Raw genomic sequence first — 17340 nt, 5'->3', positions numbered from 1 at the left:
TTAGAGAAATTAGCTAGACACCTAACATACCAACATATCACTGTATTGTACAGTTACAGACGTTCACATACTACACAATGGCTACTACCAAAATATAGACTACACAGACAATTTTTTTTTGCAGTAAAATGGGTTCTGTTACACCCCTCCCCCCTGAAAATATAATTGCCCCAACAACTCTTAAAACTTTATTTAAATTAGTATAGGAAAGAATCTGAGGAACTGCCATAGCGCTGCCAAATTAAAGAGTGATGTGGGGAAAAAGTATTTTTTTTTCCACCAAGACACTCCGTATTGAAGAAGGTGTCATAGAAACTTCGAAAGGAGCTCATTCAATTGGAAATTGAAAAGTTCCAGAGCATATTTTTAAGATTCAAGAGTGATTAGAGAGCTACCAGTTACGCCCTTCAGGTTTTTCCTCATGAGGAAACTTAGAGGTGATGTCTTTTCGAGGTGTAGAGGGACACTGAAAGCTATCATTCATAGAACTGTTCTAAAAAAAGGGTTCTTTTTAGTCAAAATATATATTTATTTTTATCAAACTTAGAGGTAGCTCATTCTCAATGAGAAAATTAATAGCAAATTCGTCCACGGACACTAGGTCACTTAAAAGTCAAATAATCTGTACAAAACAGCTTGAGCTATTATGACAGAATCTTTTGGATCATAAACAACAACCTTCAGGCGTATAATATGTATTACTACTGCTAACAACTCCCTGCAGCACCAACCCACCTGGGGCTAACACAGCTACGCACGCTCCTCCTCGTTCCCAATCTATTCAAAGTCTCCCTCTTTATGCCCTACCAGGAAGTTCCCATTTCCCTTAAATCTTTCTTTATGATATTCTCCCATCCCTACATTTTCTATATTTTCGCTCATAATGAAATCCGACAGGACGTAAAAACATAATTTACATAGTTGCTCCTAGAAGCCGACTTACTAAATTTTAATCTAGTCTATGTCTAAGTCTAATATATTTCTACCAGCCCGTAAAATTAGATAAATATAGCACGTGCAAGTTCATGCTCAAACCGGCTTATCTTTTCTTACATTCATATCACATATGCAACATGTATGCTATATCTTGATATTTCATCCCCTATTGTCTATTTTATTTCTGATTTCTATTGACTGAACTTGCTTTTTACTTATTTTTTTCTACCGTATGAATTTTTCTGGTATAAAACGTTTTAAAGATCAACCACCCCCCCCCAAGGTAATAATATCTGTGAGCGCCCTTGCTTCAAGGATAATATTTAAAAAAAAAACACTAAAATTTATAGCCAGTGAAAAAATGAGAGGAGAATGCAAATATTTTGACAGAAATCTTTACTCAGCGTCCTCGTCATAAACAAACTTAAAATTTTAACAAAATTTTGCCAATATGTTCCCAAATGAAGGTAACCCTGCTCAAGTTTTATTCTATTTGCACCGATGAAGGCCAAATGTTCTATCATGTTTATATGAATTTAGGCTTTTTCTGTTTTTACGAATTTGCTCTTCTCTTTCTTCTACTACAGTATTGTTTCTAACATTGTTGTTACAGACTGGCTATTTTGTAATAAACTAATTATGTTGTCTTCTCTTAGATCAATTTCAAAATCGCGTCAAAGGACACCTCAGATGACTAGAAAATCTGGAAAAATTATCCCAGGATTTGAGAGTATTTCCAAGCTCTTTAATTTCTTATCCCTAGAGGAATATTGGAGGAAACGGAAAAGGTAGGATTTTGTTGATTTCTGTTGAGTAAAACTTTAAATTTTCATCATATGAAAGTTCAAAAGACCTCTAGTTTCTTAACCAGTTTATTTGGAATTTGGAATTAGGGTTCGGAGAAAAAGGCACGCTATCTCTTATCTGATGAGCAGGTGATTGTATTTCTGATCATTTGCCTATATTTTAAAATTTTTGATAGAATCTTCGACGCATATATTTTATTGCGGACAACTAGTGAAATTTTCAAAAAGTGTGCAGATTTTGAGTTTTAGCATGCTGCACAACAAACTTAGATTAGTTAAAGTTAATTGCATTAATGACTAAAAAACTGAGATTACTTAAAATTAGTTGCGCTACAGCTCAAGCTAACGACATCTTTACAATGCATATTTGTGTGAGTTTTCTAATTAGCTCCTTTTTCTCCCAAATGGGCAGGGTAGATTTAATTGAAAAGTGGTTGGAATTAAGCTTTCCCAAACGAATTTTCATCTAATAATTTCTTAAATTACTGATCGTAACAAGTCAATCATTTAAAAATAAAAACACAGTTCAAATGTCCCTCGACATAACTGTGGAATTTTGACTGGGAAATGCATAAAATTCAGCGAAAGCCATTCCCCCTTAGAAATTTCTATGCTAAATTCAACTCACAGGTTTAATTTAGGGATGGCCCATGGCCTTACGTGAAAGATTTTATCAGTTCAGTTTAACAAAACTAAATATTACGCCACTGTTTCCTCGTTATATTCCTGAACCACATGACTTTTCTAAAAAAAAAAGAATAAAGACACAACTGCATCTAGCCATTGATTCAATACATTTAGGTAACTTATTTTGGCTTGGTTTTTAGTGGTTTCTTTCATCGCTATGGTCGCTCAAAGTAGCGATAATCAAATATTTTTTTTGTACAGTTTAAACAAAAGAACAATATTCAGTTTTAGCAAGATAGATGGTGCGCGTGAATAAAAATAAATTTTGATCCTTCGGAATTGCTCAGGTTTCAGAAAGCATTGTGCCACGCATTGTGTTGTGTACAATACATAAAACATGCATATGCTTTATTGTTGTGCAATAAATTCACAATAAAACATGATTATATTAGATGTTATTCAAGGTGAGAAGAATCTGTTGTTAAAGTAAGAGAAATTTGGCAGGGGAGAAAGAGGGAGGGACAAGACAAGCCAAAAATTGACGTGGCACAAGACTTGACAAGACGTGGCACAAGCATTATGTACACAAAGCATTTTTCTCTCCATAAATAATGCCTCAATTTTGGCTTGATCTTAAGAGCTGACGTTGAGAAGATGTCTCAATACATTTTTTTCTTTTCCTTTTTAAATGAATTGTAGATCCAGGGATTTAATGTGCCATTCCAGACATATGATGGAAAATGAAACATAGCTTTAAATTTATGTCTCCCAATGCAAAGAAGTGAAATTCCCCCTCTTTTCCTGAAAAGTTTGTCTTCTCTTTCCTAAGATAAGCTCCAGATAGACAAGATCGACAAGATTAGCCCTACTAGTAGGTTGCTTAATGTAATTCCTCATCTCTCTCATTTTACAGTCTTCATCAGGAATTATAAGATACCAAAATTTTGCACTTCACTGCGCAAGGAAAATATGACTTCTTGGCTTTCACCTTGGGGTTAGTCATGATATTTTCGTTTTGTCACGTGAATTAATTACTTAAGTTGTGTAACTAGAGATACTACTACAAATAATAACTCACCGCAGCACTAAGACGCCTGAGGTCATCCCAGCTACGCACGCTCCTCCTCCAACCTAATCTATTCAAGGCCCCCCTCTTTACACCCTCCCAGGAAGTTCCAATTTCCTTTAAATCTTTATTTATGATAAGATTTCCTATCATCATCTAGACTCTAGAGATGATGGCTGTATAAGGAGATATTAATAAAAATTTATGTAAATGGTGGTGGCCAACTGGAATCTAGCGAAATCGCTAGATTACGCTACTTTAACTGCATTCCCAGTGCTGTTTTTCAATAGAAACGCATGGTACACAGGTTCCTGCATGTTGTAGTTTTTTAATTTGTTCCTGGGCAATGACTTTTTCTTTTAGAGTTAGTTTTAAAAGAAGATACTACTGTAGTTCTTTTTTTTTTTCAGAGAAATTTTGGCTCAGATATTTGACTTGTAATTGAAAGGATTAAGAAGAAAAACAAAACTCTACAGATCGGTTGTTGTAAATAAAAGAAAGGCCGTTTTTTTTGCCCTTGTGAATAGACCCCTTCACAAATATAATGGAGAACTATGGGCTTCGAAAGGCCAATAGAACCTTTAGCCACCCCCACTCCCAGCCTCTCAATGACAATAAAAAGATTTTTTATTGATGCTATCAGTTTAAGCTTCTTTGTGAACATAGAAACTTGTTTTGCTGAAGATAAAAGCAATCAATCTTTTTTAGAGGATATTATATCTTGTCTTCTGCAAAAATAATTTTAGTGCTTAAATTATTCACTGATTTTATTTACTACTTTTGAGGTTTGTTGAGGTCAAAACTTAGATTGACAGTGCTCATAGCCATGTGCTGAGAATTATTAAAGGTCCAAAATAAATGCTCCTCGTGGGGTAAAAACATTCCTGCAACCCTAATGGCAAGGCTCTTCACGTTTATATTTTAGTATACATTTATACGAAATATATTTGATACTATACATTTTAGGTGGGTATTTTGCATCTTGTTGAACACGAAATCATGGAAAGAACGTAATATGTATCGATATAGGCTTAAATTGGGCCTATTATCCCTTCATGAATCCCTGTCTCCAGCAACGATTAATTATAGGGACATTAGAACTTGCTTCAAGCGGATTCATGTAATGACTCTCAATTTTAGTGCAAAGTGAGGTGAGTCCAAGCTATGGACTAAATTGATATAGCAGCAAACAGTCTTGAGATGGTCATTTGAAATTATATTGAGATTAATGAGATAATCTTTGATTCACTGCAAAAAAACCTAAGGCCTGATTTAATTCTAAATCAGTCCAAAAACAAAGGTCAAGCTGTGGTGTGGGCAGAAATGAGTAACGTCCGCATTTTTTCAATAAAAAGAAGCTAAATCCTGACTTGGCACAGAAATACTCTAAATGTATGCTGCTGAACCTTGGGATGGTACAAAAAAGGTCTTTAGAAAGAACTTGTTGTTGACTTGGTGTAAAACAGGTTCAAATTTGTGCCTGGTCTTTCCTGGGGGCTCCAACTTTTGTTTTTAATCTGAAAGGTAGGTTACATTTTTAAACTTCATCTGTTTGAATCTGTTTGACTGGGGAAACAAAAGTGGCCCTCCAATAGCTCTAACCTTCCTCCTCCTTTACTTCTTACCATCGACTTCTTAGAAACGAGGTAGAAAGATTGCGCCTTGTTTTCACCGGAATCATAAGGCAAGGACTATCGCCACTACGAAATCATTGACAACCATATGCCACCATTCCCATGGCAGCCATATCCTACCATTTCCATGGGAAACATATTCCACCGTTCCCATGACAGCCATACTTCACCATTCCCATGACAGCAATATTCCACCATTCCCATGAAACACATATCCCACCATCCCCATGTAACACATATCCCCTAGTCAAGCGGGAAAGCCAGCATTATAGGGAGTGTTTACTGATCTTGAGATTTACGTAATCTTGCATGACTTTTTAAATTTAGTGAGAATGCTGTAGCCTCGTGTGACTTGTTAGAGCTCAGGAACCCTTGGGGAACCACTCTTTGTAAATGAGGATGGCGAACATGTGGATGCTTCATAATGGCGGTACATAAGGGACTGTTCCGTAACGACGGTACACATGTTGGTGTTAAAAATGACGGCGCACACGTAAGTGTTTTGTAATGACGGCACACGCGTAAGTGTTTTGTAATAACGGCTCACACCCGGGAATGTTACATAATACTTTAAGATATTTTTGTTTAAAGATATTTGTCTTTCAAGACATTTTCCTTTCAAAGAAATCAAGACACATTTTTCTTCAAGATTTTTTCCTCAGGCAACCTATATATTCCAAAGATTTTTGTCCGTAATAGGAATCGAATGTTAGACCGGAGATTTTCCAAATGTAACTATGCCTTGGACATCTGGGCCAAGAAGAAATTGATGTTGTTATGATTCAGAAAATAGATTCTGTGTGACAAAATGCTTCCCCCGCTCGGCGAATTCCCTGTACAGTTTCTAGACTGATTAAATTTATGTTTCAATCCTTTCCGCTCGAGAGCATGAAAGTATCGACAAATGCTATTGATTTTTGATTTATTGGACTCCTGTTTGTTCTTTAATGCTAGAGGATATTATCAGAGATCATTGTAGATTGTTCTTAGCACATGAAATGTGCTATTAGAGATAAAATAAAACAGACAGTTTTCTTATGGCTAGAATATGGTACACCTTCATATACGGTCAAAAGTCTATGTTTTCCTCTTTGCTAAACGGAATTTTACGGTTATATTAGAGGCAATCTTGAACAAGTATACCTATGTACATAGGCTAGATTGAAATTGATAGATAAAATTTTATTAGCGAAATATATTGAATATTCATCCTGAAATAGGGAATCGTAAAAATCAAAGCCTTTTTGTATGTACACGTTTTATTAATAAACAATTTCACAAACACCGTTAAAAGACATTATTCTTAGGGTATTGAAATCAATATTATACAAGTGGAAAAAGAGATATTTCCGCCCGTTACCCTCACTTGAGCGTTTTCTGACGTTTTGAACACCCCGATAGATATTTTTTACTAGCTGTTGGGGTGGCGCTTCGCGCCACCCCAGCCCCCAAAGCCCTCCGCGCGCGTAAGTCGTTACGCGCCATATTAGTTTTTTTTGTAGTTTTTACCTTTTTTAGTTTTTTTCTTCTTTTGTATTAATGCTAAAGCCAAGGTTCAAACCTGGAGCCTCTCGGACCTAGAACCTGAAACATAACGCTTTACCAACTCAGCTACTTCGGCTTGAATACATTCGTTTTGAGCAGCTTCCTCGGGTGTTGCCATTGTAGGTTCTTCAGTCATTTTACAATTAGAAATTTCTCTTTCAACGGTCTTCTTACAATTAAAAATTTGTCTTTGAACGATATTCGTAAATACCTGTGTCCTGGTCGTCATTTATATTCCCTGTGTCCCGGTCGTCATTTGTGTCCTGGTATCCCAGTCTGTAATTTCTCTTTGATTGTCACGGTCGTTATTTATATTCCCTCTGTCCCGGTCGTCATTTGTGTCCCGGTCTGTAATTTCTCTTTGAGTGTTTTTTCTTTTTAGTATTTTTTAGTTTTTTACATTTTTTCTTTTTTCAGTTTTCTTTTTCTTCTTTATTTTTCAGCTTCACTATGAAATACATATCGCCGAACCTATGTTTTTTTTAACTAAAATCTGGTAGGCATTGATGACCTTATCCAAGTCAAAATCCCAAACCCAATCATCATCGCTATCATTTTCAGTTTTGATATGTTTTGACTCTCGCTGTCCAGGTGGATCTTCATCTAACTGCGCGGTTTTGCGTTCTTTAGCCTCAAGCCTGTTTCCTTGCTGTTCTTTTGATTCCTCGGCACGCTTTCTCTTCTGACTTTCTCTATCAGCAGCAAGTTTTTTGGCATAGACTCTTTGAGCATCTTCATCGGCTTTTGCCATTGTAAGTTCATCAGTCATTTTAAACTTAAACATTAATAGATTTCTACGTGAACATATATGTCTTAAATATCTTTAATGACGTCACCGTCATAGCAAAAATGACGACAACTAACTTCATGACGTCAGTCGACACAGAAACATTTTTTTGTAGTTTTTACCTTTTTTAGTTTTTTTTCTTCTTTTGTATTAATGCTAAAGCCAAGGTTCAAACCTGGAGCCTTTCGGACCTAGAACCTGAAACATAACGCTTTACCAACTCAGCTACTTCGGCTTGAATACATTCGTTTTGAGCAGCTTCCTCGGGTGTTGCCATTGTAGGCTCTTCAGTCATTTTACAATTAGAAATTTCTCTTTCAACGGTCTTCTTACAATTAAAAATTTGTCTTTGAACGATATTCGTAAATACCTGTGTCCTGGTCGTCATTTATATTCCCTGTGTCCCGGTCGTCATTTGTGTCCCGGTATCCCAGTCTGTAATTTCTCTTTGAGTGTCACGGTCGTTATTTATATTCCCTCTGTCCCGGTCGTCATTTGTGTCCCGGTCTGTAATTTCTCTTTGAGTGTTTTTTCTTTTTAGTATTTTTTAGTTTTTACATTTTTTCTTTTTTCAGTTTTCTTTTTCTTCTTTATTTTTCAGCTTCACTATGAAATACATATTGCCGAACCTTTGTTTTTTTAACTAAAATCTGGTAGGCATTGATGACCTTATCCAAGTCAAAATCCCAAACCCAATCATCATCGCTATCATTTTCAGTTTTGATATGTTTTGACTCTCGCTGTCCAGGTGGATCTTCATCTAACTGCGCGGTTTTGCGTTCTTTAGCCTCAAGCCTGTTTCCTTGCTGTTCTTTTGATTCCTCGGCACGCTTTCTTTTCTGACTTTCTCTATCAGCAGCAAGTTTTTTGGCATAGACTCTTTGAGCATCTTCATCGGCTTTTGCCATTGTAAGTTCATCAGTCATTTTAAACTTAAACATTAATAGATTTTTACGTGAACATATATGTCTTAAATATCTTTAATGACGTCACCGTCATAGAAAAAATGACGACAACTAACTTCATGACGTCAGTCGACACAGAAACATGACGTAACCTGACAGACAGACACACAGACAGACAACTTATTTTTATATACATAGATTTATGTGAACTATGGGAACATTACATTTCATTATTATATCGGGATACTACATGGCAATTCCGAGCCTGTGAAACTCAATGGCTGGCACACGGCACCCTCTGGCGATCATTATCACATATAAGAAAGTTTAGGCATTTCCGGCAAAACATCCGTTTGCACTAGAATTGTTCGTTTAAACCAAAAAGAGTATTCCCATTAGTTTTTCTTCTGATGGCTCGTGGCAGTTGACGCCAGCATGGCACGAATTACTCACCTAATGTCACCCTCTAGTGTGCACTAATACATCTTTTGCATTTTCAACCCTTTTCCCACAAAAATAAGCTTTTAAACTAAAATTGAACCTACAAAAAGGGGAAAAATTGGTTGTTTTCGTCCCCTTTTTCAAAAGTAGAATTCGGTCAAAGGTATTTTCTCAAGCCATTGTAAGTCATGCTGAGGATATGCAATATTTTTAATTTGAACTGAGCCAGTAAAATAAAGAAGAAGCAAAAATACGAAAATACTACTACTGCAACTAACAACTCACTGCAACACCGAGTCACGTCATATCGACACAGCTATGTTTTATCATGAAAGTATGTCAAAACATTTAAAATATGATATGAATGTCTTGAAGTAAAACGAATTTACCAATAACAACTCACTGCACCACCAAGCTATCTGACATCAACACAGCTACGTCTTATCAAGGACAAATATGAAAATGTTTTAAGTATAGCATGAGTGGCTTGCAAAAACCACGAAAATACTACTATTGGTGCTCACCGCAGCACCAAGCCACCTGAAGCCAAAACAGGCAAACAAAATCCTCCCCCCCCCACCCCAACCGTAGAAGGTCTGCTTTCAGTTTAGTCCCCATGACAGTTATTAGTTATTTGGAGGAAAAAATTGCAAATGTTCAGAAAAAACTTGTTAATACTCATAGGAAAACCAACTTGCTAGTATTGAGAAAAAACCTGTTAGTGTTGTGAAAATAAATTATAACTCGTAGGAGAAAAGTTGTTAGTATTGAGAAATAACCTACACACTTAACCTACATATGGTAAGTTAGGTTAATCTGACCTACCAGCATGTAAGAAATCTAGCCTAACCTACGAACAAGTTTTTTCCTAAGAGTAACAAGGTTATTTTACAATTTTTTCCTACAAGTAATAAGTTTTTTTTCACAACACTAACAAGTTTTTCCTACAACTAACACGTTTTTCCTATTTGACAATGCTAACTACTTTTTTGCCTAAGAGTAACATATTTTTTGATAACATAAACAAGTTTTTCCTACGAGTAACAAGGTTTTTCAAAATACTAAGAACTTTATCCTAAGAGTAACAAGTTTTTCCACAAAACTAACAAATCTTTTCCCATGTGTCAAAAGTTATTACAAAATAATAACAAGTTTTTTCCTACGACTATCACGTTTTTTCACAATCCTAATATATTTTTTCCTAAGAGTAACAAAGTTTTTTCCTACGAGTAACAAGCCATTTCCAAATACTAACAAGTTTTTTCCTACGAGTATCGAGTTTTTTTCAAAATTCTGTCAATACTTGTCTTTTTTCCTATAAGTACTAGCAAGATGTTTCCAATGAGTAACAAGTTTTTCACAATACTAACATATTTGATTTCCTACGAGTGACAAGTTTTTTCATACCACTAACAAATTTTTTTCTACAAGTAACAAACTTTTTCACAATATTAAGAACTTTTTCCTAAGAGTGACAAGTATTTCCACAATACTAACAAGTTTTTTTCCCACGAGTAACAAGTTATATCACAGTACTAACAAGTTTTTTCTTACGAGTATCAAGTTTTTTCACAACACTAACAAGTTTTTATTTTCCTACGGATAATATCTTTTTCACAGTACTATGAGTTTTTTCTATGAGTAACAAGTTTTTCACAATACTAACGTGTTTTTATCATATGAGTAACAAAGTTTTTTTTCCTTTGATCACTAACAAGTATTTTATCCTATGAGTACCAAATTCTTTCACAATACTAGCGTGTTTTTTCCTAAGAGTGACATATTTTTTTTAACAACACTAGCAAACGTTTTCCTATAAGCAACAAGTTTTTTCAAAATGCTAACAATGCTTCGTCATGGGAATGACAGGGTAACGCTGTCATGGGAATGGCGGGATTTGTGTCTCACGCAAATGATGGGATTTGGCTGTCATGGGAAGGGTGGGATATGGGTGCTATGGATCTCTTAGAGGCATCTCTACTAAGGCATTTTCAATCTATATATTTAGAGATCCAATGTCGGCCGTTAGAATAGGATCCTGTAGCATTGGAAGGCCAAAGTACATACATTTAAAAATTAAAACAAATGAGAAAAAGACAGAAGAAATATATTTATATTTTGTTGCTTTGAAATCGAGTCAAGTTTTGTCTTTTAATTAATTTAAAAACTTTTTAAGCAAAACATGTTTTTTAAAGAAAAGTAAACTGCTCCACTAATCAAAAATAAGCAGAAATTAAGTCAAATAACATTCCAAAACGCGAAACTACCACAAATCTCCATCAACAAATAAATGAAAATCAAAACCAACAGAAATTACAATAAATAAACGAATCAAGCTCAAAACGAGCAAAAATTCAAAAGAGTGGGGCTGACAACAGGTTTTTTTCTATAAGAAACCATAGTTTGGATCTCTATTTATATGTTTTAAACACTTTTTCCCCTTTTTTTTATCCTGACACAGATGATATTATTTACTTTAAGTTTTACCTCCTCAAGTTGACCTGAAAAATAAAACTTAATATAATTCTCAAAAAATTTTTAGAGTATAGACTCTTTGAAAGAGTCTATATACACTTAGACTTACACTTAGAATCTTTTGACATATTTAAATTTTGAGAGCAGAATTAATAATAAGAGTAGCTTTGATAGTTTCAAATTAATATATCCAGTCGTTCTCCATATATTGCTGAGGTTTCTTATTGGCAACCGTAGGTACGGTGTCTTTTGATTTAGTTTAAAAGCAACATTTAATTTTAAGGCATGATGGGGAATTGCTTAATTTTGTGGGATTGAAATACCCAATATCCCTAGAGACATGGCTGCCGGGGTGTTCTATAATGCTGAACGAAATGGCTCTCTCAAAATGTTGATTGGATTTTTCTGAAAATGAAAAAGTATGAAAGGAGGCTACTTGCCCTCCAATCATTTTACTCTTATAAAGGGCATTAGAACTTTAAATATTGAATCGAATTAGCTCCTTTAAAAGTTTCAATGATATTTCAATCCATTATAGAGCGACGCTGCCTTTGCTATTGCCTATATGCCCTTTTGAAAACCTTCATGCATATAGTTTTTCATTTAACTGAAACTCCCCTAAACGTTCCTTAAGAGATTCACTTTCAAATCCTTAGCGTCATTAGTCACAGTAATTATGGGAGTAATATTGATAGCATATGTGTTGCCTTTTGGTGATTTAAACAACATTCTCATCAAGTCGTGAGAGTTACAACTTAATACAATTAGCTGTTGCTGTAACATTGCTTATGTATCCTTTTGATATCCTGTATATTTATATACTTTTCTGAGTTTCATCTTAATGCTCTTAGCCTTACAAGTAGTTACAATATAGGTAGTAGTTGAAGTAGCAGCAGAATTAGTAGGAGTAAATGTAGAAGCGACAGTAGTATTAGCAGTAGCATGCACATATTGCCTTTTAGTCAATTGATTTTCCCCTTTAACCATTTTCTGAAAGTTCCAACTTAATACTCAAATCCATTTTTAAAATATACCTTTTTTAACAATGTGCATGCACATAGTGTCTTTGATTTAGTTAAAATTTACGATCAATATTTTAAGTGTAGCACTCTAGATGCAGTAGTAGAAGTGGAAGCAGTAGTTGTGGTGGTAGTTGTTGTAGTAGTAGCAGCGTACGAATATTACCTTTTTGGTCAATTCATCAACTCCGTTATCATTTCCTGAATTATGCAAATTAATATATTTAGTCATTCCTAAGTTGCGTCTTTTTGACTGCCTGTATACACATAAGGTGTTTTGATTTAGTTGGTCATTCCCCTCAACCTTCTTTGAAATGTTCAACTGAATATCCTTTGTATTTTTGGAAAGTAAATGTCAAACATTCATACATTTCTCAATAACATATGCTGTATGTAAATAGTGATGGCATTGCCTAACTTATAGCCCTTGTTCTGGGGGCTTTGAAGGGGCTGGCGTCTCCAAAGGCACAATTACAGGAATTTTTCACAATTCTGAAGAAAGTAGGCGTCTCAAAATTTTGATTGGATGTTTGTTTTGGAAAATCATGGTCATGGGAGGGGAGGGGGATGGTTGCCCTGAATTCACGATTGACGTCTAAAGAGCACTATAATTTTCAGTCAAATGAGCTCTATCCTAAGTTTATACGACAACCCATTCCAAAAAAGCCTTATATGCATTTGGGGCATAACTTACAACCCTTGCTCCAAGGCTCTCAGGGGCTATTTCAACCCCGAAGGTATTTTATATGATCTTTAAACTATTTTTTTTTTTTACAAAATTGCCATCTCGAAATTTTTATCAGATGTACTTGGAGAAAAGAAGACGTGGTGCAGAGCTGGTCACCATTCCATAACTTCTGACGCTTAAAAAGGACAATAGGATTTAAGATTTTCAATTGAATAATCCACATCTGAATTTTTGACCACTCTTTCCATAAAAACCTTAAATGTTAAAAATGGGCAACTGATATAACTTTTTAGCCTTGCACTGAGGGTCGTGGGGGGGATTCATCTCCAACGATAGAATTACTGGACCTTTCAAATATGATTAACGAAATGGCTATCTCAGAATTTTTATTGGGTGTGTTTGGGGAAATGATGGGCGGTTGCCTGGTTGCCCTCCAGTCACTTTCCACTATTAAAAAGGGCACTAGACCTTTCGATTTCTAATCCATTGAACCCCCTCTTAAGTTTATGCAAGCACCCTTTCCATAAAAGTCTTATATCCTCTCTTGGCATAACTTACAGCCCTTGCCTGGAGGGTTTTGAGAGGGGGATCTTCAAAGACATAATTACTGGTCCTTTCAACTGCGCTGAACAATATTGGCTATGTAAAATTTTGTTTGTGTGTATTTGGGGAAATAACGGGTGTGGAGGGTATCGGCCTTCAATTCACATTCGACTGTTAAAAAGGGTATTAAATCTTTCAATTTTCAATCCAATGTGCCACCTCTGAAGTTTATGCGACCACTCTTTCCATAAGTAACTTATATGTTGGCGTAACTTATAATCCTTGACCCGAGGGCTCTGGGGGCGTTCCTCTTCGAAAACATAATAACTGGATCTTTCAACTACACTGAACAAATTAGCTATCTCAAAACTTTGATTGGATGTATTTGGGGGAATGATGGGAATGGGGGGGTAGCCATCCTCCGATCACTTTGACATTTAAAAAGAGCACTAGAACTTCTAATTAACTATCCAATGAGCAATAAATTTAAAAAAAATGAAAATAATACATTGTGCCCACATCACGTTTTATTTACAGCGCTTTTGCGCTGTCTGTGATAAAAGCTATCTATATATTTAAGGGAACTTAGGTAAAGCCATTTGGTAAGTATTGTCGAGAGGACCAATAACTATGCCTCCGGGGATGACATGACCCTCCCCTCCCAACAGCTCCTGGGATAAGAGCTCTAAATTATACAAGTTCCCTGTTGTTTACGTAAAGGTTTCATTATTAGGAAAGGAAGCTTTGTCTGATCCTAGCTGTACAAGAAGGCATGGAGTGTTAAGGTGAAACTTTCTTGCAATGTTGAGGGGTAGTTGATCAAAAGACTATGCGTATGTGAATTGTCAAAACTGCATATCTGCAATATCTAAGAACTAGCTGAGGATATTAAGCGGAAACTCTTAAGGTATTTTGAGGGGAGTGTTGGACTGAATTAAAATTGACTATGTGCATTCTAATTGATTGGATGCAATATAATTTGTTGTATCTGCCATATTTCAGGAGCAACTAAGAGTATTAGGTTGAAACTATTTGGGTATGTTAGGGCGGGGGATGTTGACCTAAAATAAAATACATTACGTCCATCAGGTCGTGAAAGGGGAGTAACTGAAATAATTAAGAAACGGCTAAGACCACCAAGTTGAAACTTTCAAAGCATGATGAGGGAACTTCAAACTACATCAAAAGATACTATATACAAGTAGATTATAAAAAAAAATGCATCTTCAATACCTCAGTGTAAAATTATGGTCTTCTATTTGAATAAGCACTAGAAATCTAGGTCACCTAGAATAGAAAAGTGAGTTAGAATGTTATATCCTTCCTCTTTTCCAAACTAGATAAACGGTACAAAATCTTTTATAAAACTTGACCATTTAAATTAAACGAACTAAACAAAGGTTCTTCCATATGGCAGTACACTTATAAGTTCACTACTTATTCACAGCTTATTTGTCACTTGATACACATAGTTTAGGGAATTTCTCACATATCGAGTCTTTGTATCGGCTTCACAAGCCGGCCACTACGGGTTATGTATGGGAAGTTTTGGGGCTCTTCTTGAGTTGGGCGAATGGTGCTTAGTGCTGGAAGGAGGGTGCAGAGCGCTGAGCTACACTCAAAATTTATAGGCTGGGGAAGGGTCTCTATCGGTGTTACCGCTGGGAAGAGGCTATTGATGATGGGCTTATAGGTGCTGGTGAAGTTTCGGCTTCGGGGCTGTCCTCTTTATGGTCAGCGATTCTGGTGATTGAGGATGCTGGATTAGCGTTTTTATGTGTCGCCTTTCGCGTCAGTAAGTTCTTCCCTTGGTTGTTTCAATTATGTACGATCTTGGGTTTGTATCTACTCTTTAAACGATTCCGGCTTGCCAAAGTTTCCATGAATTTGAGCTCTGACCGTTTGACCGATCCGCAAAGGTTTCAGTTCCTTTGACTGTCTGTTGTGATACTTATTTTGGCGTGACAGTTGTTTTATCCGGTTCTGTCGAAATCGTTTATGGCGAATGGTTTTTTCTGTGAGAAGCCGTTTAGTACAGGTAACAACTAACCTCAGGTTTCTGCTCATCAAAAGTTGTGGTGGGATGCTAGACCATCAACCGGGGTGTTCCTGTACTCCAGCAATGATAAGTTAAAGTCATGTCCTGCGATGTCTGTTTTAATAGCATATCTTTGGCTGTTTGCACTTTTCTTTCTGCAAGTCCATTTTACTGAGGGAAGTTCGGAGACAATGTGGTTTGAGAGGTTTCCGAATTATTAATGAGCTTTTAGAATAGTGTGGATGTGAACCGGGGGCCGTTGTTCGTTATGTGGGTACGAGTGATTCTGTAGCGTGCGAAATGCTTCTTAAGACAGATATTATGTGATGTGCATTTGCATTTCCCCCCAATTTATCGACTTCAAAAAAGCGACTATAATAGTCAACAGTAATGATGTAATATTTTCCGTTCTTGTAGAATAGATTGCACCCGACCTTCTCCCATGGTAGATGAGGTGTGCCGTGTTGCGTTAAGGGCTCTTTTTAGTTGAAATTTCGGATAATGGAGCATTCATGACAGGGTTTGATGAATTCTTCTATATTTTTCGTCATTCCAGGCCAAAAAACGATTACGCGGGCTCGTTGCTTGGTTTTTTCGATACCCAAATGTGACGAATGGATGCAATTAAGAAAATCTTTCCGCGAATTTCTTGGAATGATCAAGCGATCTCCTTTCATTATGATCTCGTCTACAACTGTTAGTTCATGCCTGACGTCCCAGAATGGGGTGAGCGTTGGAAGGAGGTTTCTTCTGCAGGATGGCAAACCTTTTTGGATTACTTGGGCAATCTGAGCTATTTGGGGGTCAGATTTTGTCTCCGGTTTCAGTCTCTAAAGTCTGGCATTGCTGATTGGTAGAAGAGACATGATAGAGGGAACGTATGATTCTATTTCTTCTTCCATTTTCTCATATTCTTCGGGGAGGTTTAGCCGCGACAGCGCCTCGACAACAGGAATTTCCTTGCCGGAGCGAAATACTATTATAAGCTCGTGTGGCTAAATCCTTAAAAGCATCCTCTGCAGTCTTGGTGATGAATTTGATATTGGGCGATTTAAAACTACTTTCAGGGGTTTGTGGTCAGAGACGACTGTGAATTTTTGACTGTAGAGATACTGGTGGAAATGTACGCAGCCGAAAAGGATAGCATAAAGTTCCTTCTCTATTTGCGAGTAGTTCTGCTTAGTGGAGTTTAGTGAACGTGATGCAAAGGAGATTGGCTTTGCATTTTGGCTGAGAGTGGCACCGAGCCCAAACTTCTAGTCGTCGACTTGTAGCTCTACATTGCCTGCTGTTGGATCAAAGAATGCTAATGAGCTGCAAATGGATTCTTTGATGTTAGCGAATGATGTATCGTGATGTTGTTCCCACTTAAATTGTCGCGGTTCTACTAGGTCACGGAGTGGATGATTTAGTAATGATAGACTGGGGATATACCTTGCAAGGTAATTCGTCATTCCTAATATTGTTTCGAGTTCATCCTTTGTATAAGGGGTTTGCATATCTCGCAGCGCTCAGACCTTTTTTGGGTCTGGATGGATTCCGTTTTCAGATATCACGTGCCCGAAATACGGTGCGCTATTGCACTTGAATACGCATTTTTGGAGGTTTAGTTTGACTCCTTTTTCACGGGCTCTTATGAGCGCACTGCGAACATTCGCATAATGTTCCTCAATGGTAGTTCCTGAGATGATAATGTCGTCGACAATAACAGGAAAGCCTTGGATGCCTTCGAACGCCTCTTCCATTTGGTTTGGAATTCGTCCTGAGCTGAGATCAGTCCAAACGTCATTCTTTTGAACTTATAACGGCCGTATGGTATATTCAAGGTCG

The 17340-nt window shown here is 36.5% G+C and overlaps 1 protein-coding gene across 1 annotated transcript in view; it reads left to right on the top strand.

Moving 5' to 3' along the window:
- Window positions 1-17340, top strand: part of LOC136026425 (slowpoke-binding protein-like) — a 248277-nt gene that overhangs the window by 40803 nt on the left and 190134 nt on the right. Inside the window, exon 4 of the mRNA XM_065703005.1 lies at window positions 1593-1724. Coding sequence (XP_065559077.1) covers window positions 1593-1724 — 132 coding nt within the window. The remainder of the gene's footprint in view (window positions 1-1592; window positions 1725-17340) is intronic.

This window comes from Artemia franciscana, chromosome 4 (assembly GCF_032884065.1).
Source record: "Artemia franciscana chromosome 4, ASM3288406v1, whole genome shotgun sequence".
Taxonomy (NCBI): Eukaryota; Metazoa; Arthropoda; class Branchiopoda; order Anostraca; family Artemiidae; genus Artemia; species Artemia franciscana.
Note: the sequence above shows the minus strand (reverse complement) of the source record. Positions and strands in the feature narration are given on the sequence as shown.